Here is a 27,962-nt window from a genome sequence, read left to right on the forward strand (position 1 = left end):
ACTAAGTCGTGGCCCAGCATTAGGATCTCGTTCCCATGCGTTAATAATGCGTGGCCACACCTTACTTTTTATTTATACAGGATGTCACCAGCGGGGCTCTGTAGCAACAGACAATGCAGCATCTCGGTATGTATACATTGTTAATTGTCGACTTCGATCGACGTGTTTTCTGTATAGGAAGATGTTTCAAAATGACTGTCCGTTATATTCGGTGGTACAGTACAGATGATACAGATAAAGATGAGGTTAAAAACTTTCTGCTACTTTAATGTAACTATATATTCCACAGCTTCGTTAGGCAGATTATGATGGCACTCATCACTCATGGACTCGAGGCAGCTGTTGAGTGGCGGTAGCAGAATAGAAATGGCGCTATGAGGCTAATGTGGCTAACAAGCAATGGGAGCTTATAGCCTGAAACTGGCATCTAATTCATCATACTCATGTGTCTGATTCACCGTTATCAATAAAATAGACGAAAGTACGTCACATAGATAAAACAGAGGTGGTCCTCTTGATCCTGAGTTTCGTCCGTCTGTAGCAGGATTAATACTGATGGGAATGTTCCACTAGATTTTGAACATGCATTCAATTAATGTATCTACAAATCGAGGGTTTCTGCTGTACTTAATTCACCACAAGGGACGTTTATTTTGAAAGAGTGGTCAGGTAGGCTGGGCCTTCAGAGGCTAAAATAACATTGAAGCCAGAGCAGGTTTATGGCCACTTCCTATTTCCTTCGTTATATCAAAAATAGGAGTGCTGAACAGCAGGGGGCGCCCGTGAGCGAGTCCTCAATGAATGGGAGTGAATGGAGCTCAATGGCTAAAACAGACGACATTGCAGAGGGTAGTTCTCTGATGAAGCATCAGGCTCGCCCTTTTTCCTGATATGCCTCTTTTCATTTGCTCCTTTCGTTTCTCAAACCTTATATTGACATGTATAAGCAAACAAAAGCCCTGGTCTAGACTTTATATAAGTCAGCATCACATCTAAACATTGATTTTCAGTGCAAACTGAAGGGCCTGAGCGATATTTTAGTATCGCCCAATGTCACTGACACATCAGTCAGGCGCTTATTGCGCACTTTGTTTCAAATATGATTAATAATTAATTGGACTAATGGAAGAAGTTTTTGAAGAGGATCTGTGTTGAATTGGCCTCACTTTCACTGAGGCTGGCGCCGACGGGGACACAGGACCAGGTCTTGAAAAGGGCAGCAAATCAAATATCCTCATCGGGCAACTTTGGGCCACCTTGATTTAAAACGACAGGCTGTAAAACTTTCTCCTCATCCCAAAAGCTCAGACAACAGCTCGTACATTAAGAACATCTTAAAAAAAAAAAAACTACTTCCAGATTTTTTTGGTTTTAATTGCTTTTTATTGGTGGAGCCGATCAATAAGAATCCGTTTAAATAGACTCTGTTTCCGTATACAAAGAACTTCCATTAGATCCGTTAGAAAACGTATGGAGCTTTTTCTTTCTGGCTACTTCAGCTTCAAAAATAAATCAAGCATAGTATATCAAATGTATAAATATTTTAATTTGTTCATGAGTAAACAAGGACTTGTTTTGTCGATTTGCTCACAAGTATGTCCAAAAGTATCCAGACTGCCGTTCTACTGAGTGAATTCAGTTGTACTGAGCTACACCCACTGAGGAGACCTGGTGTTCAAGTGCACACCCACAGCATGCATTAGCCTAAGGCCACCATGCCCAATACCAAGTGTCTGCCAGAGGGGTATAAAGCCCACCAGCACTGGGCTGTGGAGCAGTTGAACTGTGTTCTCTGGACTGATGGAGCTCCATCCAACTACCTTTGGGATGAGCTGGAGTGATCCAGAAATAATCACCGGGCATAAGTACCTGAACTCACTAACGATTTTGCTATTATGACTAAATGCAAACAAATCCTCACAGCAATGTTCAAACATCTAGTATAAAGCTTTTCTGGAAGAGTAGTGGCTGTTGCTGCTGCAAAGTTAGAAAAACCCTCTATTAGTATGTTTGATTTCAGAAGAAAGGTGTCTACAAACTTTTGGACAGGTAGTGCATCTTGGTGTGTTAAGAAATTAGTAGTTCCACATAGACTTAGTGTTGTGGCAAGAATAAAAACAGAGAATCCAGACAGTTTAAGTGTTGGAATGATGGATACACTGTAGAAGAATCTTCAGATGCGTCTGCTTTTTCTTCAGACGCCACCTTCAAATGTCCTGGTTGGCCTTCAGGTACTGCGGCCACAGAGAGCTTGACTTTCTACATCACAACTCATGGTTTGAACTTCTCCGCAAGCTGCTCCAGTGTGCTCATGAGCTTCGCCTCCTCAGCGGGAGAGGACCTGGAGGAGGCCAGGGGCAGATGCGTGGACACTGCCTTTCTGTCTGCAGAGTTATGGGAGAAGACCAAGGTTTAAGTGAAAGTTGACAAACACAAAACAAATTTCCCCCCTTTACCTCAATTGTAGTCAACTGAATGATATGTTTGACGTCAGAAGCTTCTGTGGTGATTTAACAATCCACTACATTGTCCATAGGTAACCATTAGAAAAACCACAGCAGGTGGTCAAGCATTTTCCTAGGTAGCCCCAAAATTGTGGAATCATCTCCCGACCTCTGTCCATGAAAACTACGTCAAAAACTGAAAAATGGCAAAAGTCGTTATACATGGTTTTGTTCCAACAGCAGCGAAACGCTACTTATAAAGCAGGAGAAGTCCGTATTTCCACAGTAAGATAGACAAGCATGTAGAATTGATGCTTTCTCTGTTCTACTGTGTTTCCCATCACTGGGTAAAAGAAGCTCCTGCCTTTATTATTAGATCATATCAGAATAAATGCAATAACAGCATTGAGATCTCTCATTATTATGGATGAGGAGTCGAATAAACAGCAGAAAAAGACGTTTTTACATTGATCTTAGTGTTAAAAGGTTTCAGTTATTGGCCCGAGAGGCTTCCTAACTCTCGGAAAGGGCCAGGCTTAAACATGCAGATCATATGGACGCTGGGTGGAATTAGCTCGTGAGCTTTTTCACTCAGAGCCTGATCAAATCATAAAATATATGGTTAATATAAAATCCTTCTTGCCAAAAGGGCTACAGAACGTGTTTGCTGACCTTGGAAGAAGAGGCCACTGGGCTGTCTGACGGCAGCATCCGAAACGGCCAGCCAGACCACCGTATCCGCCCCCTGCGCCTCAGTGCGTAGCTTATTTTTCATCTTAGCGTGGAACTCTGGCATGGACGCCTGCACCGCTGCAGCCGAAACACAAAAACATCAGCAGTCATGTTTGGTTTGTAGTGTTGTAGCTTTACGTTGTGGTGCTGGATTCAGTAAAACTAAGCTTGGTTTGTATTCTATTAGTTCGCCAATGCGCTGAATACATGTTAAAGGGGAATTCCACCAATTTTTCACATTTTTTGGCCTCTTTAAATGGCTGAGATGTAAACAGAGCCATTCAGAGCGGTTTGGTGTGAAACGCTCTGTTCTACAGAGCTGTTCACAGTGGTGGTGATAGGAACCAGACGTCCACCTCTAAAACCTCCCGCACAGAAAGTTAGTACATGAAATGTTTACAGATACGTCGCCTACACTGTATTAAGGTTTACGGCCCGAAAAAAGGCAGAAGGAAATTGAGATGCCTACCAAAACTGTGTTGCCATGATTTCCTGTGTTGCCAAGAGCTTAGATGAGACGGTGACAGCAAGTGATGGAGAAAAAGTGCGCTGACTCATGCTGCCTGCACTGCAGTACAACGAAACCTGCCTATCCAAGCTATGGGACATGCATGCAGGGCACCATAAGGGCAAAATAGTATAACACCCAAAGAAAACCTGCGTCACGTGTGGGTTCTCTGGTGGTTCTGGATGGTAAATAAAGTGTCTAGATCTGTGTTGTAGTCATGGCGACACCTGGTTCCCATCACCACCACTGTAAAGAGATCTGAGTCTTTACAATCAACCGTTTCGCACCAAACCTCTCTGAACGCCTCTCAACAGCTGCTGATGTCGTAACATTTAAACTTTAAAGTGATGAACTGCGTTGTACTGATATTTAGTTCAAAAAGTCAAATGAAAAACCTCATTTCACAGCGCAGATCATTAAACTGTCCTCCTAAAAGTGCAAATGCAAATATGTTAAGTGCACAAACGCACCTGGCGTGTCGGCCCAGCCGGGGTGCATGGACGAGAAGTGGATCTCTTTGTGTTGAGCCGCCCACTGCTCCGTCATGACCACCTGTTGCCTCTATTTGCAGCAAAATACCCAGCGACAAGGTGAACAACTCATACCAGCTTTACTAACAACAAGCACATGTTCCACGTCGACTGTATAAAAAATGTAATACAATTACTCAGAAAGGACGGGGGGGGGGGGGGGGGGGGGGGGGGGGGAATAGGGGGTGTGGTTTGGTAGTGGTGGTCCAAAAAGACAACACAATACAAATAAAGAAGGCAGGTCGTTTTTTTAAAGAAGTATTTTATTGCATTACGCTACATCTAAAGAGTTCATTTGCAAAAAATGAGAAAATGTTACCTTTAAAAAAAACGAACCGACTGCGGCGACTTCAATCGGCGCATCTTCAACTCTAAATACGTTTCGTTACAAAAGTCGTTCACGCTTTACAGCAGAAGCCGTTAAACGCCAGCGCTGTTCAGCCAATCAGAGCGTGGCATTCGCCTCATGCTGTTTCAGGCAGAATCTCAAACGGCTCCATTCTCCCTACAAAGAGCAGCGCACAGGTCTTAAAATAACGGCTGCGTCAAACAGCTCGGCGAGTCTGACGGAGAGCCGCTCTGGAGAGCACCATTCATACTGGACACAAAGCACAACGACTGGGTGGAAAAGCCAAAATAATCCAATTCATAATCCGCATCCTGCACTATAGAGTACGGCGGCGTTTTAGGGCCACTGTTAATACAAATACAGTAGACTTCGAGAATAAAGTTGTAATAATGTAACAATAAAACACTATGTTATGAAATATTACGCCCTTTTCTCAAAATATTCCGTTTTTCTTGAAATGTTTTTTTCTCGAAATATTGTTTTTATCGAATTTTTTCGCAAAATATCCAGACTATTTTTCTTGAAATATTATATTATGATTACTTTTTATTACCAGGGGCCCTAAAACGCCGCTGAAACATAGGGAGCAGTGAGCCGTCTGAGATTCAGCCTTAGGATTTTCTGAGCTCTGATCTACCAGATGTTGAATACTGACCATTAAAGAGCTGTTTGTGTTGCAGTTTTCAGCTCTTTGCCTGTTTTACGGTAACGGATATTAAATACTGACCTTCAAAGAAACTTGTAACATTAAATTCAACTTTAACTCTGAAACATGAAATGACCACCGGAGCTTTTCTGCTTTTGCAGAATTAAAAAAAAAAAACAAACAAACAAAAAAAAAACCCAATAATACTTTATTTTGTAAGTTACCTGTGTTTTGTTATTTTTACTAAATCCAAACAACCCAACCGTGATTTGATTGATATTACCTGCAATGCACAATCAAAAAACACTATTTATGAAAATTCACTTGCAAATGAACTTAAAAAAAATACTTTAAAGGAAAACTTTCATGGAAAACTAATTTTTCCTTACTGAGCTTGATGTAGTACAAGAACAGTGTCAAAGAACATGCCGTTCACTCCCCAGTCCATATAGTCCATAAACAGCATTATATATATTTTATAATATATATATATTAATAAAAGTATCACTTACTTACTTATTAGCAGCCAGTTTTGAATTCACTGTTTACATACCTGCCTAAAACAGTTTAGCTGTGCCTCTCACACTGAAGCTATAAGGAGAGTCTGAGCCCAGGCTGCATCATCAGAAGACGCTCTTGTACTTATATGAATATTAAAAGGTCTGTAACAAGAACCGCTAATTCAATTCTAAGGGACGAAGTGAGGTTGGAAAAATGATCATGTAGAAATAAAAGTATGTTTTTGGTACACAGAACCAGATAAATGTACGATATGGGCTCTTTAAAAGGAAAAGAAGCATCTCTGAAGTTGTATACGGTTTAAAAACATGTTTCTTTTCTCATCCGGTGCTTGGGTGGGGTTAGGTGGACTTTCTGGCAGGCCAAATCAAACGTCCTCGTGGCCCGGCTTTGGTCCTCGGGCCACGTCTTGGGCCGCGCCGCCCTAAAAGAAAACCTCCGTTTTGTCTAATTCTAATAAAGTTCACACTTTGTTCATCTCGTTTTCTCTTTTTTTTAGTGAAGCAACACAAATCTGTGAAGCAGACGAATCAACATTCACTCGGTGTTCAAAAAACCCTCCTCCTACCACAGACGGGGGTCTCAGCGCCATTCTGTGGCCTGAGGGAACGATGGATTTTGGCATCCTGTTGGTCTACAAACGAGCTTAACCCTTAGAAGCTGAGAGTCCATCAAATGCTTCACTGTTCAAACGCACTGACGTTTGGTTACGCAGTGAAGTACGTTTACACTCAGTTTACCTTCTGAAGTGAGTCCTTATGACTTTTTTTGTTTGTTTTGATGTGAAAAATGACAAAAACACCGTTCTGTGCAGGTACGTGTTTCGTTCGTCAAGGTCCAAACAGTGTAGATGTTCCCTCAAAGATTCTACAGTGGTTCTAAGGTCTGATTGTGGAGCTTAAATCAGTTCCTCCAGGTGAAAAGTTGGTATTTGTTCCTTTTCATAACCGAATGTTTTAAAACAGAGCAGTAGAATAAAGGCCTGGAGGCGAGGCGGGGTGGGGTGTGTGGAGTCAGCACAGCTTAGAACAGATCATTTCAGTGGATTATGGCTCAGTTATGTTCCCTGACTGAAGGTACTGAGATGGAGCCTTGAGGGTTCCACCCCAGTGATGAGAGGAGCACTGACTCAGAGACAGTCTAGCACCTTTTTTTCTGAGTGTTTTATATGAGTGTATATATTTCCATCTTCTCTACTACTTACAGACACAAATGTGTTTATAAATCAAATTTGTTAAGGATCCAAATTTTGGAACCTGCACTTTTCATATAATTCTAATCATGTTAAAGTGAGTTAAGTGAGAAATGAGTACACCGTGCTTTTCATATCGCTGGCTGTAACTGTGACTTCAACAAGACTTCAGTGCTGTAATTATGATCTTATAGGCTGGAAAAATGAGACTCGGTTCCTGTGTACCAAAAACATTCCCGATTAATATAATTAGCCTGTTTTCTCCCTACGCTTCACATTTTGCCAAATAAGGCTGCACAGATTCCTGCAAACCGTGCAACAAACATATCCTGATATCCGTACATCAACAACGCAATGTGTCGTAGCGCTAATTCCCAAACCCTTCCGGCTACACATTATTACCTTGTTCTGAGCGTAAGCCATGGTGCCGTCAAAAGACCCCTTCTCAAACTGTAGATCCTCTACGTCCAGCTTCTGAACCAGCATCCCTCCAGAAGACACAGTGACCTAACAGGAAGGGGACGGTCACAAGTTCATTTAAGGGCTTTTCCTTAAAAATCCACTCGATGTGGCCATTAAGCTCAACTGCACGTTGATGGACTCACAATTATCATATCCTCGCTGTCCAAAGACAAACGAGCATCTACAAAGAGGTTATTCCAAGCAATTTCAGAGCATTTCTATTGGTAAAGACGAACCTGGTGTCTGAAGTTTCTTTAGTTTGCAGTGGAAGCTTATACCACCAACTGCGTGCCTGAATCATCTCTTGGTCCAATCTGTGTGGAGATGTTAAGTAACCTCTAACAGACTTAACTATGTGGTTTGTGCTCCATGAGGCACAGAGCGACACTATTGTCAATGACAACATGTGACCATGGCATTAGAGCTAGGATATTCCTCATGGTGCATTTACATGGCACCAGTAGGTGGAAGACGGAAAACTGTAGCAGCAGTATTTGCAGTAATCAGTGGAACTTTCTATCAGGAGTTCAATCTTCCCAATTTTTCAGCTCCACTTACTGTATAGCTGCACTTTGTAGTTCTACAGTTACAGACTGTAGTCCATCTGTTTCTCTGATACTCTGTTAACCTGTTCTTCAGTGGTCAGTGCTGAGAATGATCCACCACCCAAATAGTACCTGCTCTGTGAGGGTCCATGGGGGTCCTGACCACTGAAGAACAGGGTAACAGAGTATCAGAGAAACAGATGGACTACAGTCTGTAACTGTAGAACTACAGAGTGCAGTGAGCGTAGAAACGAGGAGGTGGTCAGAATGTTACGCCTGACCGGTGTATCTTATACTAATAATCAAATCTCCTCTGATAATCATCCATTTTTACTGGGAATGCTGTCACCATGGCAACATTTCCATGGTTGTCGGTCATGTCCCGCTATAAGGCACAGAACAATGGCATTTTCAATGGCAACATGTGACCATATTATAACAGCTGAGATGATCTTCATGCTGTGTTTATATGTTGGCGGTAAGTGGTCAACAGTAAAGTGCATGCGGCGACTGCAGTGGTCAGCAGGTCTTTCCATCAAGAGTTAAATTTTCCCTACTTTTGGCTCTGGCCCAGCACTGAATGCCCGTATGTGAAGTCCAGTGCACAAACAACAAACCCCAGATTTCATTGAAGATGGATTAGTGTGTATTCAAAACTCTCTTAGGATAAAATAGTAGCTAACGCCATCAATAAGGGCACAAACGCCACTATCTCCATGGCAACGTTGACACAGCTGCCTCGCACCGTCTGCAATTCTGCCGCGAGGCACAAAAGGATGGTTTAGAAATGCAGCATTGGGATGGCTTTTGGGGAAACTCCTGTCAGTTAGGCCAGATCTAGGTTCTAGGTAAGCTTTCAATATGAGCTTGTCGAAAGCACTCACGACTCTTGGGTCCTGGGACTTTTTCAAAGCAGGAATCAGTGCAGTGGTCAGGATGAACGTTCCTGCGGGAAACAAGCAGGAAGCTTCACTGAGACACATTCACCGGTGTGCAACATTCCAGGACGTGCGTAAATACGTTAAAGGGAAGTTTTAACGGGCTTCCCTTACCGAGCGTGTTGGTGGCAAAGTTTTTCTCCAGGCCTTCGTCGGTCAGCTCCCTCTGATTCACCATACACCCTGCGTTGTTGATCTGCAGAGGATCAACAGATTCACATCATTAATAAGAACATTATGAAAGTGCTTTAGCGTTACTGCGTGCAGAAGCAGGACCCCTGAACAGACGGTCCCCAGGGGGGCTTAAGCCTCTGCGCTACTGCCCTCAGATTCTAGCTCTGCTCTGGGTCGCTCACAATGCTCAGCTCATCCTCGCCCCAGGAAAACAGCCGGTGGGTCGGCTCAGGTTTTATGAGCTTTTGTGGGCACCTCCTCTAGGACTTTACCCTCGTAACTCCAGCCTGGAAACCCCACCAATATAAACACTGATAATGAGCTTATTTTTGTACAGCAGCCAAACATAAAGTCAGCAGTAAGGGGAGCCAATGACCTGCTAAACCACGTTCCTGCTATGGAGATGAAGAAAAGATTTGTATCAGTTTCAAAGTAATTACATACAGTTAAAAATCACTGTAAAATTACTACTAGATGCATCACTTTCACAGTAATGTACTGTACAGTTTTAAAGGTAAATAACAGTAAATTGGCTTATATAGTGTGACATCAGTGACCTGCACCACATGATTATTGTGATGCAGCTGTTTTCTGCTGTACACTTACAGTAATAAGCTGCACTTTAAATACAGTAAATCGCCTGTATTTTTACAGAACTTTAAAAGTAATGCAACACAGTAGCCTTTTCACTTTTTACACATGAAAAAAAAGTTCACGTTTAGAGCTAAAAGTCTGTTAACTAAAGAAAATAACAAGAGTGAATGTATCACTTCACCATGTTTTGTGCTGTTTATGCACCGAATATCCAAAATGTGGATTTTAAGAATGCAAATGCACATTTTAACTTGAGAAGTTAAAACAACAACAACAAAAAAAAACACTTAAAATTATGTCAGTTCAATTCAATTCAGTTCAATTCAACTTTGTCATTATACAATACAGGGTAGTACAGTATAACGAAACACTATCGGGCGACTTTTCCAGCGCAGTAATAAAAGATGCATAGTAAGCAGTGCAAAGACAAACGTGTTGTGTTATTTATTTATTTATGTTTATTTATTTATTTCTATAGTATCGCTTATATTTAGTATTTTGTATGATGCACATCTTTGTCTACTTACTGCTCTTTATCTGCTCACTGTCTATTCTGCTGTAACAATGCAAATTTCCGCCAGTGGGATAATAAAAGTCTATCCTATTATTTTTATTTGCAAAATATATATTTAATATTTTACTTGCGGATTTTATTATTTTATTTGAAACTTCTGGCAGAAAATTCACACCACCGTCTCCTTGATAAGCCTGTCAAGCTCATCCCTAACTCCCCCCCCCCCCCAAAAAAAAACCACACCCACACACACCCACACACACCCCCCCACCCACACCCACACACCCACAGTGCATGAGCCTGTGTAGAAGCATCCAGTACCTACTCACCAGGACATGCACACTGTGGCTCTGACTGAACGCACTGGCAAACTCCCACACCTGTCTGGGACTGGACATGTCCACAACGTGAACATGGACGTTCTGGAATGAAATAAAAGCCAGCGTAACGTGACGTTAGCGTGTAGCCGACTTCAGCACACAGAATACAGTAAACAACATCGTCTCCGAGCCTCAGAACACCATCTGCCTTCATAAGCCGCACCTCATTTTCACTCTGCTCCACGATGTCTTTTCTAGCCTCCTCTGCTCGACCTTTATTCCGACATACTAGGTGCACCGTCCCACCTGAGAGATCAGATGTCCATTAAATTTCACATTTCACAGAAAACAGCTTTTTCCTTGCTTGTTGTGAAATAACCGTGTGATACAGCATGTAAACACGGTCAGAACTCGTGATACTTGTGACGTTCGCGCCAAAGCCACAAAGACAGCCAATCAGACCCGAGCCCATCTACACACAGTCATGTCCATAAGTATTTGGACAGTGATGCCATTTTTATCATTTTGCCACCACAACGGACCCGAAATGAAACAGTCAAGATGTGATCGAAGACTTTCGGCTTTATTCCGAGGGCTTTGGCAAAAATATTCCATTAGCCTTTTAGGAATTACAGCCATTAACACAGTCCCTCTGTTCTCACAGACTCAAAAGTATTTGGGCACCGTCGCTGTCCAAATACTTGTGGAGTTGGCTGTATAACTGCCTTTTTAATTCTAAGCGATAAACTGAGGTTCGCCTCCAAATCAGGGGTGTCAAACTCAACTCTTATTTCATTTTTAACATTTTGGTATAAACTGAACTGACCACTGTTTATTCAATATACGCAAAAACTTCAACATTAATATAAACACCAAACAGGCGTAACATCATGACCACCTCCTCGTTTCTGCGCTCACTGTCCATCTAATCAGCTCCACTTACTGTATAGCTGCACTCTGTAGTTCTACAGTTACAGACTGTAGTCCATCTGTTTCTCTGATACTCTGTTACCCTGTTCTTCAGTGGTCAGGACCCCCATGGACCCTCACAGAGCAGGTACTATTTGGGTGGTGGGTCATTCTCAACACTGCAGTAACACTGACGTGGTGGTGGTGGTGTTTTAGTGTGTGTTGCGCTGGTCTGAGTGGATCAGACACAGCAGGGCTGCTGGAATTTTTAAACACCTCAGTGTCTTTATCCAGCCAACAGCATCCTGTGACCACTGATAAAGGACTAGAGGATGACCAGCACAAACTGTGCAGCAGCAGATGAGCTATCGTCTCTGACTTTACATCTACAAGGTGGACCGACAAGATAGGAGTGTCTAATAGAGTGGACAGTGAGTGGACACAGTGTTTAAAACTCCAGCAGCACTGCTGTGTCTGATCCACCCATACCAGCACAACACACTAACAAAGCACCACCATGTCAGTGTTATTGCAGTGTTACTGAATGACCCACCACCCAAATAGTACCTGCTCTGTGAGGGTCCATGGGGGTCCTGACCACTGAAGAACAGGGTAACAGAGTATCAGAGAAACAGATGGACTACAGTCTGTAACTGTAGAACTACAGAGTGCAGCTATACAGTAAGTGGAGCTGATAAAGTGGACAGTGAGTGTAGAAACAAGGAGGTGGTCATGATGTGATGGCTGATCAGTGTAACTAAAGGTCTACTGTCCATGTGATGTGTGTTAATCATTATGGAATGAACAGAAAGATTCCAGTGTAGGTTTTTACGAGCTCATCCTAAAGAACAGTAACACGTCAGATAAGAGGGCATCTAAGTCCCAGGGCTTCACACAGGAATTCAGTTCAAATCGATTTTAACTGGAACCTCGTGACTGCCTGAGATCCCGTTTTGTAAAAGTGAGACTTGTATCTGCTTCATTGCCTCACGCTGACCTCTTCTGGCTATTTCCTTCGCGGTGGACTTCCCGATGCCACTGTTGGCCCCTGTGATGACAAACGACCTGCCACTCAAATTCACCTCCAGATCGGAAGATGCAAAGTGTTTCGCTGCTGCTTCGTAGCCGCTCCTGTCAAAAATGGAAAATATGTCAATCTACAGGATTCTGACTAAAAAACACACACAGCGAAAATCTTTGGGGAAAAAAGCCTAAACAGTATCATGTATGCACTAAAATGACCAATAGACACTGTAACAAATGCGATATGAGAAAGGGCTTCAAGGCTTCAATGTGACGGCTTCTATCAAATCCTGTGGATTCCTACACTCTCAAAAACGGTTCTTCAAGGGTTCTTTAGTAGCAGCATTGGCTCTTTGTAGAAGTACAAACTCTCAAAGAACCATCTGAATGGATAAGTTGTTACTTGCCTGGTCGAATACTTGTCTTTGATGGAAAACGTGTCATACATGGATCATGTCGGTGGTTCTATCTAGCACCAAAAAGAGTTCCACTACTGTTAGGAGGCAAAGAACCCTTTTCAGGACTATATAGAAACCTGCATATTTTGTTTTCAGGACAGTTTACAGAGAAACTTTTCCTTATTGTTTTTGACCAAGCACAACTTAAAGGGGAACCCCACCAATTTTTCTAAAGTTACATATAATCAAATGGCTGAGATGTTCAGAGGGGTTTGGTGTGAAACGCTCCGTTCCAGAGTAACTTGCTGAGTCAGAATCGTTCACAGTGGCGGTGATAGGAACCAGACGTCCGCCTCTAAAAGCTCCCAGACAGAAAGCTACTAACATGGAATGATTATGATTACACAGCAAATTCAAATGTTGTTCTATGATGAGGTTTCGGCCTAAAATGTCATTTATTTAAATCCTTTCAAGGCAGGGAGTTACAAGCAAGTTACAAAGGCATCATAAGGCAAAAATATTCCCCAAAGAAAACTTTTCCTACATATCAAACAGCTGTGAAGGGCTTTGTTTAGACTGCGACAACGGAATTATGATGAAATTTGGATAAATCGGTGGAATTCCCCTTATTGTCAACCTGATTCTGGAGGAGTTCATTAAGAATTCAGACAGAAATGCAATAAGCTGCATGCACAGAGTAGCAGGACCGCAGCTACGGTAACATAAAATATCGCCAAAATATCGAATCGTTGTCTTCGAGTATCGTGACTGAAACCAAAGAGTAGTTTTACTGACTGTCTCCTCAATGGAAGCGCAGATATTAAGCAAATACGTAAAGACTTACTTTGTATATTCTTGAAGACCCTTCAGGAACCACACTGCGTTTCTGTACAACGACATTTCTAGTTTTTTTAGAAGGTTTACGGCTGTGTAGCGATATGTAAACAGCCAAACTAAGCGGTTATGTGACACTCACGCCTTTCATAAGAATGACTGGAAGCTTGCGCCTCGTTTGCATTTTGTGCAGATCTATACCTCATATCCACTACCTGATCCCTGAGGGTATGACTTGGAGATCAGCGGACATGCGCAGTGGGGCACAGCTGATGTTACACAAACTGCTGTGGTTTGGTAACTGGCGCTAGCAGTTAGCTAACCTAAAGTTAGCGCGTTAGGGTGGTTTAGGTTACGTTTCAGAAAGACTTTGGCCCTGGTTTGTGACATAACATAATAAAATGTTAGTGTAACGCGCAAATTTGACGTATTTAAAATACTAAAGACCGAGTTGTCGCCGCTGGGTCGGATATATTTAACCGAAGCCGAAGTCGTCTTCCTGTTCACCAGCTTCGTGTTCGAATTTCCCCGTTCCACCTTAAATGGTGCAGCCGTTACGTTCTGGCATTCATGAGGCGCCGTTGCATATTCCATTATTTAAGGTGGAACGAGAAAATTAATGACTTCACCTTCGCGTTGTTAAGGTTAGCTCAGCTTGGTGGCTACGATAGCTAGCTAACTAAACGGTAACTGTTGCTCAGCGGCTGAATTCCGTTTATTTTGATATAGAAGAGCAAGAAAACGTGAAAAAATAGTATTGATAAGGTTTCAAAGGTACTGAAGAGTGAAACTGCTCGTTCACCCCTCAGTTGTCAGGATGGCCGAGTGGTCTAAGGCGCCAGACTCAAGGGTTACACCTTCCTCTGAATTGGGGCTTCTGGTCTCCGAATGGAGGCGTGGGTTCGAATCCCACTTCTGACACAACCTTTTGTGGACCATCTTATCATCTCAAACTCTTTTAGATTCAGATTCAGATTCCTTTATTGATCCCAGGGGGAAATTGCAGTTGTTACAGTTGCAGCCATTTATGTAAAAATAAACACTTTACTAATAATTTAAGACAATATATAGAATTTACAGTATGTACACCAGATTTAAGTACTCTACACACACAATTGTTGTTATTGCACATATGAACAGTTTTTTTAATCACACACTGAGGGAGGAGTTATGGAGTTTGATGGCCACAGGTAAGAATGACTTCCTGTGGCGCTCTGTGGTGCATTTTGGTACGATGAGTCTTGAGCTGAATGAGCTCTTGTGTCTCATCACCGTATCGTAGAGAGGGTGGGAGCCATTGTCCATTATGGCCCGCAGCTTAGACAGCGTCCTCCTCTCCGACACGGCCATCAGCGAGTCCAGCTCCACACCCACAATATCACCGGCCTTGCGGATCAATTTGTTGAGTCTGTTGGCGTCTGCCACCCTCAGCCTGCTTCCCCAGCATGCAACAGCATAGAGGATAGCACTCGCCACCACAGACTCATAGAAGATCCTGAGCATAGTCCGGCAGATGTTGAAGGACCTCAGGCGCCTCAGAAAATAGAGACGACTTTGGCCCTTCCTGTAGAGGGCGTCAGAGTTCTTAGCCCATCCAGTTTATTGTCAATATACACACCCAGATATTTGTAATCCTCCACAGTGTCCACACTGACCCCGCTGATGGACACAGGGGTCACCGGTGCCTTGTCCCTCCTCAGGTCCACCACCAGTTCCTTTGTCTTTGTCACATTGAGCTGCAGGTGGTTCCGCTCGCACCATGCGACAAAGCCCTTCACTTTTAGAACCTCTTTTATGGACAAATATAACCTTCAAATTCGAAGATTTAGCTGCTTTGTGGTGCCATGGCTGCACACTCAGAGTCTGTATAATGTCCACAGAAAAGCATTGACCAGTAGGCCCGACGGAACAGACAAAATTAATAATAAATGCAGTGATTTTTACATCTTTTTACAAGTACAACAAGCTGAAATTTATAAATTTTTTTACAGAAATTCAGAAATTTCACGTATGTACATATTTTGTACCGTTATGCAGAAATGTTGTTTGTAATGCTGTTCAGACTGAAAGAAGTAGAATTATTATTAAGTCTGGAGAAAAACAAATATTCTAAAATATGGTGTACATGCACTGCTGCAAGCCACCCTGTAAAAACTGCTGCAGAAATGTGAAATTGAGGTGTCAGGTGAACTTTTTTTTTTTGTTTTTTTGGTCCATGTCATATTAACATCACACGTACTGGCTCAAAAAGAAGGTCTGGCTTGATGTTTACAGCTCATTTACATATATCAGCCTTAAAAGCAAAGCAAGAAAAATGGCCTGCTTAATTCTAACGGATGAATAGAGATTGTAAAGTGCTTATGTAAAAAATTAGGTCTGTTTTTGGTACATAAAAGTACACAAATATCATAAGTGGACCTCTGAACACACATCCTCTAAGCTAGAGCCAATGCCAACACATTCTGTGCAACTTGATTGTTGCACGAAGCAGTTCAAAAAACAAAGCTGCACGCAACGGCATTTTTATCATCTTTGGGATATTTTTTCCACCATTGCAGTTCTTTTCTCTGTATCTTTTTATATCACTCTCGCTCAGTGGCAAGTGAGTTGCATGATGCTGTACACTGCAACTCAAGTGCACAACTAAAGTTACATGGAAGTTTCATCATGTAAAACCAGTCTTCTACTACACCATGCATGTATAGTAAGATCAGGGATGGAGTTGGAGACTTTTCCAGTTATGTGATGCAGACCAGCCCACCCAAACTTTTGTTAGCTCTGCTACCTTTTAGGCTGGCTTTACATGGTTAAATGCAACTTAATTAGCTTGAAAGCTACATGAAACTAAATTTCGCTTGAGCTGGGCAAGGAGAGGCATTCTGCAACTTACTTGAAACTCAGATGCAACAATTGCAGGGGGCTTAACTTTGTGAAACAAGTTTCTCGAAACAGCCAGTCAAAACACCAATAACACATCACATGATCATGATGAAAACAGAAGATAATTTATTGGGCAGAAGAAACGGAGACATTTGCAGTTTGGGAATGTGTGGAAGAAAAGGAGCCCCAACAACAAGGAACTTTCCTAAATGCACACAGTAATCAGCAGTAAACGTTACCAGCCCACCAGAAAGTCCTCTGGTCCGCTCAATTACTTGCTCTAGTTTTGTGTGTTTGTTGGAATATGCAGTTTGTGTGAAGGTTGGATGCGAAACTAATAACTAAAGTTCTACAAGCCTGTGTTTCCCTGAAGACTTAGGTGTGCCTCCAGGAGGCTATGCTATCTGACACAAGCACACAGAGGACTCCTCACCAACCCTGAACCCGACATACAGGGGTTCAGCGAATTTAGAGTGGAATGTGTGGATCAGTTTGCGTTTCTCAAAGAAGACGCTATAGAAGGACAATGTGCCGGCTGACCAGTCCAGAAATACTCCTACTCTTTTGGAGAGCAGGGAGGCATCAGGTGTTTTCGTTCCCTTCTTGTTGTGTAAGGCACAGCAGTTGTCTTCCGAGCAGTCCAAACTCCAGGAGTTTTCATTCCATCCAAACCTGCTGTCAAAACTTTTCCCTTTTCTACTGATTCCTTTGTATGTCATTGCTATTTCAGTCCTCACCCCACTCCACTCACACTCCCAGTAACAGCGTCCAGTCAGACTCTCTTCACAGAGCACTTGCTCCCAGTAATTGAATCTCTCCGGATGATCAGGATACAACTGCTGCACACACACCTGTCCAGAACACGTCGCCTTTCTGTTCCCGTCGGACAGAGAGAGACGCGAGTGTGCTGTGTTTGGGTCCAGCTTCAGTTCACAGCCATCTGCACAGAAGAACAGAGATTCGGGGAGAAGACGACAACTTAGGTGTGTAAGTTCGTACGTGAGTAAAGAAACAGCTGACAAGACTACTAAGTTGAGTTTGAGCATCCCTATATTAAAATTTCTCATCTATATCTACTAATATTTCACCCTCTGAAATCACAGTAAACATGCAGTCATATGCAAAAGTCGAACACCCCCTTTATAAATGACATTTGGTCGATTTTCTAAGTAAAACTTAGTGCACACATCCACTACAGAGAACACGCCTACACGCCAGTTGGGGGTCAGGTGTCTTGCTCAAGGGCACCTCAGTCACATACTTTTGGCCTGGGGGGTTAAACTTAAATTTTTGGAATGTTTTCAGTTATTGTTTCATTTTTATTATTCTGTTCTTGTTGCCCCCTGTGATGGACTGGCGACCTGTCCAGGGTGTATCCTGCCTTCCGCCTGATGACCGCTGGGATAGGCTCCAGCACCCCCCCGACCCTGATGGAGAAGCGGCTTGGAAAATGGATGGATTGGATGTTGCCAAGCTATAGTTTTACATCTTTTATATATTTATTTATGTATTTAATTATTTATTTACATACTTTTATTTATCCTCATTTGATCTCATTTACATAGTTACTTTTTCATGGTTTATTGATTACATTTTTCTAATTCATTACTATGATCATTGTTACTTTTAGCATTTGTCATAAAGTCTTTGATCTCTGTATTGGCTCAGCTACATTGTAAATGAGGGTCTCCCTCCAGTGTACTCTGAGTTTAAATAAACGTTGATTAATTGATTGAGTTTGTGCGCATTTACTTTTTTTTAACATTTTAACATATTAGAAAAAAAGGAAACATAAAATATAAAGTGCGTCATAGCTTTTGTGCTGGCCACATTTTAAAAAATAAATAAATTGAATTCCCATGATGTCGAATTCAGCAAGTAAATAAATGTCTGTGTGGTGTTCACTTACTTTCCCTTAGAAAATCAACAAAACACGGAATTTGATCATGAGCGCCATCCCTGCAGCCTCAACAATTAAACTTACTATAAAATTATGTCTGTCCACCCTTTACCTGCAGGAATCTCCACCTCCACACACCTTCGCTAGCTAGTTTCATTTGCTTGTGTTACTGATTGTACTTGCAGACTAGAGGAACTTGGGGCTGGATTTTAAAGGGGAAGTTGGCTCCTTTTTCTGCTTCTAATTATTCAAGTAATTCTAAACCCATTCAGTGGTGTTGAAGTCTGGGCGGTCAGTCCATCGTTCAGCTTCTTTGTTTGATGTGTCCGTCTCCTTTTCTCAGTGAGGTTCTTCTTGATCAGCTACACGTCCTTTCAGACCCACGGCGCTGAGTGGTCTTCTCACAGTGGTAGGATGGACAGAAACCCCTGTAGATGTTTTCAGATCTGAAGCACCTTGATTTTCTCCTCTCTCTCAGAGATTAAAGCGAATGGGTGAAGACTCATTAGGAGAGTTTAATTAACTTTAAATTTAATTCAATTTAATTGACTGGAAATTGAATAAAACGCAGTGATCTCTGAGTTCTGAGTGCATGTTCTCCCCGTGTCTGCGTGGGTTTCCTCCGGGTTCTGCGGTTTCCTCCCACAGTCCAAAGACATGCAGTCAGGCCAATTGGTCATGCTAAATTGCCCCTAGGTGTGAGTGTGTGAGTGACTGTCTGTGTCTGCCCTGCGATGGACTGGCGACCTGTCCAGGGTGTATCCTGCCTTCCGCCCGAAGACTGCTGGGATAGGCTCCAGCTCCCCCCCGCGACCCTGACGGAGAAGCGGCTTAGAAAATGGATGGATGGATGGGTCTCTGAGTTTTGCACAGAACAGTATTGTGCGCTGATTCATACTTTGTGCTTGTGTCTGAGTGAAACTTACATTTAACCCAATAAAACTTACATTTTATTAAACCTGGTTTGATCCTGTTCTTCCCTGCATGTTCCATCCTAAGAAAGGAAAGATAGACAAATTAACCAAAACAGTCAGGGCCTGATGTACTGACCCTTTGCAACGGCTGGTTTTGTGTTTAACTGCCTAAAAATGATCACTAGGATCACAATAGACATATTATTGGTAGTCTTCCGTAACAATGGCAGCAGACAAAGTGGCTAGATAGAGATATAAGCCTCAAACACGAACTGAAAGTATGATCACCATTAGAAGCAAAGTATTCCAACTCTCAGGACTAGTTGTACATGTGTGAGAAGACGCAGTGCTTTTTTGTGGCCACAATATGAGCATGCAGTCTGTGTTATTATCTGAAAAACTACATTCTTGGCCAAAGTAAAATTAAAATGAATGAAATCACACTGATGACATCACTTGACTTCCTTTTGCCTGTTTTATGAGGATCTATGAAGTAAAGCACATATTAAGTCCACAAATATTAATGGTTTCTTCTATTACTGTTAAGCTTTGTAACAGTAATAGAACTACTACTGTACTACTGTTAAGCACCTGTCTGTAAAGAACTTTGGGCTGCCATTGGTATGAAAAGCACCCTATAAATAAAGATCTATAAACCTGTAAAGCTCTTTTCTCTTTCTCTACACACCTGAGCATCTTCAGGTTGCATCGTGGATCCTCCAGTCTAGCAGACAGCATATTCACCCTTGAGTATCCTGGGTTGTTGTAAGTGAGATCTAGTTCTTTCAGGTATGAGGGGTTAGAGCTCAGAGCTGAAGCCAGAGAAGAACAGCTTTCATCTGTGACTAAACAACCAGACAATCTGTAGGGAGGAAGAAAAAAAAAACAACAAAATGATAGATGGTACGTACTTTAACACAAAGTTTACAGTGGAAAAAGACTTTGTCTGGACAGCAGACAAAGAGAGACAAAGCTGGGCAAATTTATTCACCTTCTTCAATCGCAATTTGAGGATATAAAGATGAACACTTGAACAAGACAGTAGTGCGTCCTGCTATGATGTATGGTTTGGAGACTGTGGCTCTGTCTAAAAGACAGGAGGCTGAGCTGGAGGTGGCGGAGATGAAGATGCTGAGATTTTTGTTGGGAGTGACAAGGCTGGACAAGATTAGAAATGAGCAGATCAGAGGGACAGTGAAGGTGGAGCAGTTTGGAGATAAAACCAGAGAGACCAGGTTGAGATGGTTTGGACATGTGTTGAGGAGGAATAGTGGATATATTGAGCAAAGAATATTGGAGATGGAGCTGCCGGGTAGAAGGAGAAGAGGTAGACCTCAGAGAAGGTTTATGGATGTAGTGAAGGTGGACATGGAGATGGTTGGTGTGAAAGTAGAGGAGGCAATGGATAGGGCAAGATGGAGGCAGATGATCCGCTGTGGCGACCCCTAAAGGGAGCAGCCGAAAGAAGAAGAAGAAGAAGAAGAAAGATGAACACTTGAAACCTACGAATAGCCTCTCTAAGTTTGACAAAGAGTGCTAAGTATTATTTCTCATCTATTGTGAACCCCAGTAGACAGCTTGCAAAGCTGTGCCATTACTCAGTACATTAGTTAATTGCTATATAGTTCTTAGTTATAGCTCTATTTAACAGCTCTGTTTCTTACAATAATGAAAACTTGGTGTAGCATGTTCTTTATCTCCCTTACTGCCAACATTGTTTGGCATTGCTGTTCGGCTGTTGTTGAAAATAATTGCATACTGTAATGTGATGATTTTATAAAGAGACTATCAATGCCTTATTATTGGATTTTCCAGCATTAGAGTAATTTGTGACAGATCAGGGCTACTAAGGAGAACAACAGGCAGTGGTACTGCACCAAAGCAGGGCCCAAGAGTGATGAATCTCATAGAATTCAAGCCAACCCACAAGATCTATTCCTAGGGCAAGGAAGAACCTCATTTCACTGAAACAGTTCTTAAAGAATGGTTAAGGTGATATAATTAAATTAATGTGATCCATTAAATATAGCTGTTATAACTACAAACAAGAGGGCACTTCTGTCTGAGGGCAAAGTAGAGGGGCTCAAGCTTTCTTGAGTTTTATCTGCATGCCTTTGTGTTATTATCTTTTGTAAAATCAGCCTCTACAGTTTCATATGTAGCACTAAAGAATGTATGCACCTCATGTATAGAATGTATAACCTCACCTGAGTATCTCTAGTTTGCATTGTGAACTTTTTAGTCCACCAGAAAGCAGCTTCACTCCTGAATCCTGCAGGTCATTATCACTGAGATCCAGTTCCTTTAGGTAGGAGTTTTCTGATTGTAGGACTGATGCAAGTGCTTCACAGGAGTTCATTGTAAGATTACAGCCAGCTAGTCTACAGTGCACAAATAAGTTAAAACAAGGGATATAAAAACTTGTCTTACAGGAGGTATATTGATGAGGTTACAGTGCAGACAATAATGAACACAGTGACAGTTTCTGCTGTGAACTCACATTAGCTTTGAAATGAAACTGACCATGAAGTTCTGAGTGCCAGCTTTAATTTTAACTATAAAGTGTTGATTATTTTAATGTATGTTCACATGGTCTAGCTGTGTGAGAATTACATATTTCATTTTTTTTTATTATTATAGAGTGAACGACACATAGATATGACATTTACATCTGCAGTCTTTTACTATTTACTACTTTTACAGTGATCACCTAGAAGGCCTAAGTAGTTTTTCTATGGCACTTTAAAAAATTTTTTCTATTGCACTTTTTATTGCCAACATTGTAAAAGCAGCTTTACAGAAATGGGTGAGCCATTGGTGAGCCTAGCTGAGGGTCATTAATGAGCCTTAATGAAACTTTAAAGGAAAAACTTTCTAAGACAATGTGGAAGAAACACGGAGAGGAGCCAAGACTCAAATGGGGAACACACTTATAAGATGTAAAATTAAATCATTGTTTTGTATTTTCACTTACTTTTATATTATTATATGAAAGCAGTAAGTCTTTAGAAGTAATAAATATTAGTATACTTATACAGTGTTCATAATAAATATGATACAAAATGCTGCAGATGTCTGTGTCCAACCGGAAATAAAACATAACCCATAAACACTGACCTCAGTACCTCCAGTTTACACTGTGAATCACTAAGTTTGGCAGACAGCAGGTCAACTGTTCTGTCTTGTAGGTCGTTGTAACTCAGGTCCAGCTCTCTCAGTGATGAATTTGAACTCAACACTGATGCCAATGCAGTGCAGCTGTCTTTACTGAGGTTACAGCGGTCCAACCTTCAGAAGATTATATTAATTATAATACTTGTAATATAGTTTCTTCAACAAAAAATATTAGACCTACAGAACATTTTAGATAGGATTTCACTCCATGTGAATATGTGTTGATGCTATTTTCTACCATGCTTTGTATACTTTTAACAAACTTTAAAAGATGAACGAAAATGGTCCTCACAAAGCTCGTTGCGTGTTTTTCATCACTGGCAGTAGTCTCTTCAGTCCTTCATCTGATGGTCTACATTTCTTGAGCTCAAACTTTTCTTCAGTCTCCTCTGACATTAGCAACACAAACACCAGAGCTGACCACTGGGTCGATGAGAGCTCCTGTGATGAGAGAGATCCAGAAGTCAGGTAGTCCTGGATTTCCCTTGTCAGGGAGTTGTCCTTCAGTTCACTCAGACAGTGGAAGAGATTCATGCTTCTGTCAGATGATGTTTGCTCATTCAGTTTCTCCTTAATGTAGTTAGTAGTGTCCCCAACACTGTGTACACTAATATTAATTTTTTTCAGGAGTTCTTGTAGGGTTTTCTGATTGGACTCCAGTGACAGGCCAAGGAGAAAGCGGAGGAAAAGATCTAAATGTCCACGTTCGCTCTTCAAAGCTCTTTCTACTGCACACTTATGAAGGTCTGCTAGATTTTTATTCTTCCATTTCAGCATGTTACAAATAGTTCTTGGTTCAAAAACATTCCTTCTTTGGTTACAGTATTTGTAATGCACGTATAGAGCTGCAAGGCACTCCTGAACACTCAAGTGCACAAAGCTGAAGATGTTCTTTCCAGAAACCTTTTGTTCCTGACCGAAAATCTGTGTGCACACTCCAGAAAACACAGTACCACCAGCCACATCAATGCCACATTTCATAAGGTCATCTTCATAGAAATGCAGACGACCACTCTCAAGAGTATTGAAGGCCAGTTTACCAAGCTTCAGAATGATGTGATCTGTGTCTAGAGCTTTTTTGGTTGCTTCGTGTTCCTTGGGATATTTCTTCATCATTATTTGCTTTTGCAAAAGAAGGAAGTTTGTGTACATTCCTGTCAGGGTTGCAGGGATTTCGTTAATGCTGTCTTGTGCCATCAGTGGCTGAAGAACAGTTGCAGTGATCCAACAGAAGACTGGTATTTGGCACATGATACAGAGGCTCCTTGATTTCTTTATGTGGGATATCATTTTCCTTTTCATTGCCACATCCTCTTTACAGTATTTGCTGAAATATGCCTCCTTTTGTTCATAATTGAATCCTTGTACTTCTGTCACTAAGTCAATATGATCCCGGGGAATCATTTGGGCCGCTGCTGGTCGGCAAGTTATCCAGACGAGAGCAAAGGGAAGTAGATTTCCGTTGACCAGATTTGTGATCAGTGAGCCCAATGAAGCCTGCTCACTGACATCTTTAAGTTCGTGACCATGTTCAAAGCATAGTGGAAAGCAGCACTCATCAAGTCCATCAAAAACAAACAGAACTTTTCCCTCATCCTCTGGAAGAGACTCCAGCTTAAGTGTTGACGTGAAGAAAAAATGATTCAGGAGTTCGATCAAACTGTACTTATTATCTTTTATCAGATTTAATTCACGGAATGGGAGAGGGAAAATAAAGTTTATGTCTCGATTCTCCACTTTCTTCACCCAGTCGGATATGAATTTGCTCACTGACACAGTTTTACCCACTCCAGCAATTCCCATTGTCAACACTTTCCTGTTTCGCCGACTTGTGCCAGGCTGGACCTTGAAAAGGTCACTGCATTTGACAAAAGTCTCCTCACCACCAGGTCTTTGGGACAGTTCAAGTTGCACCATCTCATGCTTGTGAATGACTCCTCCACTTTCGTTTGGCACTACAATGAGATCTGTGTAGACATCATCCAAGTACTCCTTATGACCTGTCTGTGAATTCCCAATCAGTATACGTTCATATATGTGGCTCAATCTGGAAATCACCTGGTTTTGATGTTGTTCATCTTTTGTCAGGGAAAGAAGCAAAGATTTTATGAAGTGTATGATACATTTCAAGGAAAAAGTTACAAGAGACATATATATATATATATATATATACTCATTATCTCACAAAAGTGAGTACACCCCTCGCATTTCTGCACTCATGATGCTACCACCACCATGCTTGACTGTAGGCAAGAGAGAGTTGTCTTGGCACTCCACCACACATGCTGGACACCATCTGAGCCAAACAAGTTTATCTTGGTCTCATCAGACCACAGGACATATTCTTGGACTGCTTGCCTTCAGCAAACTGTTTCTGGGCTTTTTTGTGCGTCAGCTTCAGAAGAGGCTTCCTTCTGGGACAACGGCCATGCAGACCAAGTTGATGCATTGTATGGCATATGGTATGAGCACTGACAGGCTGACCTCCCACTTCTTCAACCTCTGCAGCAATGCTGGCAGCACTCATGCGTCTATTATTTGAAACCAACCTCTGGATGTGATGCTGAACATATGGACTCAACTTCTTTGGTCGACCCTGGCGAGGCCTGGTCTGAGCGGAACCTGTCCTGGAAAACCACTGTATGACCTTGGACACTTTGCTATAGCTCAGTTTCAGGGTGTTAGCAATCTTCATATGGCCTAGGCGTCTTTGTGGAGATCAACAATTCCATTTCTCACACCCTCAGAGAGTTCTTCGCCATGAGGTGCCATGTTGAAAATCCAGTGGTCAGCATGAGTGAATTGTACCCAAAACATCAAATTTACCAGCCCTGCTCCCCATTTACACCTGGAATCTGGCAACTCCAATGAGTCACATGACATCAGGGAGGGACAACGACACAATTGGTCACAATTTGGACTCACTGTGAGATGAACTCAGTTGTGTTGCCATTTATTTAGACATTAATGGCTGTGTGTTGTGTTCTTTTTTAGAAGACAGTAAATCTGCACTGCTATGCAAGCTGCACACTGACTATTTTAAGCTATATCTATATCTAAAATATTTGCAGAAATGTGAGGGGTGTATTCACTTTTGTGAGATACTGTATATATATATATATATATATATATATATATATATATATATATATATATATATACACGTTGGGTAATATAACTTTTTTGGTAAAAACCTCTGGCATAACAGTATAACAGACAAAAATGTATTAAACTTATTAGTATATGAATACAAGACAAAATCATTATCTTTAAGCTGAAATGTATATATTTTTCCATGCATTATTAGAGTCTACAATGACTGAGATTACCTGCAGCTGAGGCTTTAACTGCTTCTCCATGTTCAGTAGTGAAAGTGGCTGCTAGAGTCTTATCATTTTTCTTTTCACATCTGTCTTCCTCTGAGAAAATGGAAAAAAGGGTAGAACAGCAGCTTTATTATAGTTGTGCTTTGAAGAGATGTATTTCAGCTGAAGGTACTTGGTATGTAAAGAATAGATAATGAACAGTATTGAGTCTCATTACTCTCTTCGATCTTTATTTTCAGATCCATAGCCAGTTGGTTCTGGTTGATCTTCTTTAGGATTGCCAGCGTGATCTTCACAGCTCCACTGCATTCATAACACTGTACCATTTTGTCCACAGTATCCATTAATTCTGGCTTCTCCAGCTGAGCTGGTGGGATGCATTTGAAACCTTCCACACCATTAATCAGATACCACTGGAATAACTTCAGGTTTTCTCTCTCCAAACCCTGAAGAGTTTCCAGTAATATCTCAGGCACAGAGCTTGCCATCTTGCATTACTGTATGTGAAGAAGGACAATACAAATGAATGTAACCTTCTCTGTTTGGGAACATGCTCAAGGGAGCTCATGTTCATCATACAGGGATAGTGAGCATTAGTGAACAGGAGTGTGATGGGCGAAGTGTGTTGATTTGAATGATATGTCTGTTATTTTGAGGCAAGACTTTGGACAAATACAGCCTTAAATAAAGCCCAAAAACACTGCAATATATTATATATAGATTAAAAAAATACATACAAATAAACTGGGCCAACAGATACCTCTAAATATAGAAAAAGCTGACATAGTGCACACTTGTTAAGATCAGTGGCAACCCGTGGCTATTAGAGCTAGGCCTTCCTTTTAGGCCACAAATATGAAAATTCATCTGCAGTAAAGCTATTTTCTGCAAGCACCTCTATGGGGTTCTATTACTATAATAGCAGTAAACTAATAGCAATACACATGAACATTTTAACAAGCCTTGGCTACTCAGGCTACCATTTGCATTCAGAGATAGTGATGTATCCTGAACGTCCACAAGGCCTGGAATGATGTTCTTTTTCAAATAGTCACACCCACTGGAAATCAAAACGTGATTGGTTAATCCCAGTTTCACTTCGTAGATAATCCCATGTTAATCTAAATATAACTATATTTCCAATCATTGAGTTCAGGTGTTCCAGTCACTTCCATGGCCACAGGTGTATAAAGCCGAGCCCCTCGGCCTGCAGACTGCTTCTACAGACATTAGTGAAAGAATGGGTCTCGGGTTATGGGTTGTATAGTCCTGTGTGAAAGATTAGCCGAACGGTATTAGAGAATTTAATCATCACCGTCTCTCAAAAATAAAAATGCAGAAATAAAAGGTACTACACAAGCAGCTAAATCTTACAAACCCAAAATAAAGTCACACATTATGGATGGATAAATAACATGGCCTTCAAGGTAAAATGGCTGTGAGGAGGTTCTAGGAAATTCCTCAGTGTGGCCGGTGGCTAGACAACTGGCATTAAAATGAATATTAAAAAATAATATACAGCTAAAACACACAAACATATGTAGAATGTTCTTTATCAGTGTCTTATTACATGAGGTTTATAATTGTCCTTTTGCCTTGCCAAGCCCTTGATACCTGATTCATAACATGATAAGCATAAGGTTCATGATCTTCATGGCATGATAAGGTTCATGATCTTCACAACATGATAAGGTTCATGATCTTCACGACATGATAAGGTTCATGATCTTCACGGCATGATAAGGTTCATGATCTTCACGGCAATGTGAATTTCACTCATCACACAGGTTGAAAACACTGAAATCTTGTATAAGGGTTCGCTTATAAAATAGCCAGGGCTGTAAAGAGCACGGGAAATAATGCGTGATAATTTATTCAAGTAAAAGTATTAAACTTAAGCAAGTAAGAGTAAATAAGTAGTTCATTGAAAAACAACAGGTACCGAGTTACTCAGCTACTTTTTCATATTTCCGCCGTCACAACCTGAGCATATTTCTGAGCTGCTCAGCTACATCACTGGAAATAAGACACTGTAATCAAATGTATGCAGTAGATTTCTAGTCTCATATACAGAATCGTTATAAAAGGCAGAAGAGCTGATCAGCTCCGATCAGCTTGCTCGGCTAATAATAATAAC

At 41.5% G+C, this 27,962-nt stretch overlaps 2 protein-coding genes and 1 non-coding gene across 3 annotated transcripts in view; 1 reads left to right on the forward strand and 2 right to left on the reverse strand.

Moving 5' to 3' along the window:
- Positions 1-1,526: 1,526 nt before the first annotated feature.
- dhrs12 (dehydrogenase/reductase (SDR family) member 12) lies at positions 1,527-14,131 on the reverse strand. The gene is made up of 10 exons (XM_037539092.1): positions 13,642-14,131; positions 12,374-12,507; positions 10,691-10,773; positions 10,477-10,569; positions 8,980-9,061; positions 8,812-8,873; positions 7,323-7,427; positions 4,155-4,245; positions 3,117-3,254; positions 1,527-2,384 (listed from the first exon to the last, which is right to left on the reverse strand). Exons 1-10 carry the CDS (start codon positions 13,695-13,697, stop codon positions 2,272-2,274), a joined length of 957 nt encoding a protein of 318 aa, XP_037394989.1. The 5' UTR covers positions 13,698-14,131; the 3' UTR covers positions 1,527-2,271.
- Positions 14,132-14,442: 311 nt separating this feature from the next.
- Positions 14,443-14,552, forward strand: trnal-caa. The gene is made up of 2 exons: positions 14,443-14,480; positions 14,507-14,552. It is a non-coding gene; the product is annotated as a tRNA-Leu (tRNA).
- A 2,042-nt stretch (positions 14,553-16,594) lies between these two features.
- Positions 16,595-27,962, reverse strand: part of LOC108443776 (protein NLRC3-like) — an 11,449-nt gene continuing 81 nt past the window's right edge. The window contains exons 2-9 of the mRNA XM_037539089.1: positions 26,043-26,322; positions 25,829-25,918; positions 22,792-24,577; positions 22,443-22,613; positions 21,533-21,706; positions 20,014-20,187; positions 19,359-19,405; positions 16,595-17,451 (exon numbers count right to left, since the gene is read on the reverse strand). Coding sequence (XP_037394986.1) covers positions 16,907-17,451; positions 19,359-19,405; positions 20,014-20,187; positions 21,533-21,706; positions 22,443-22,613; positions 22,792-24,577; positions 25,829-25,918; positions 26,043-26,313 — 3,258 coding nt within the window. The 5' untranslated portion in view covers positions 26,314-26,322 and the 3' untranslated portion in view covers positions 16,595-16,906. The remainder of the gene's footprint in view (positions 17,452-19,358; positions 19,406-20,013; positions 20,188-21,532; positions 21,707-22,442; positions 22,614-22,791; positions 24,578-25,828; positions 25,919-26,042; positions 26,323-27,962) is intronic.

This window comes from Pygocentrus nattereri, chromosome 6, assembly GCF_015220715.1.
Source record: "Pygocentrus nattereri isolate fPygNat1 chromosome 6, fPygNat1.pri, whole genome shotgun sequence".
Classification (NCBI taxonomy): domain Eukaryota; kingdom Metazoa; phylum Chordata; class Actinopteri; order Characiformes; family Serrasalmidae; genus Pygocentrus; species Pygocentrus nattereri.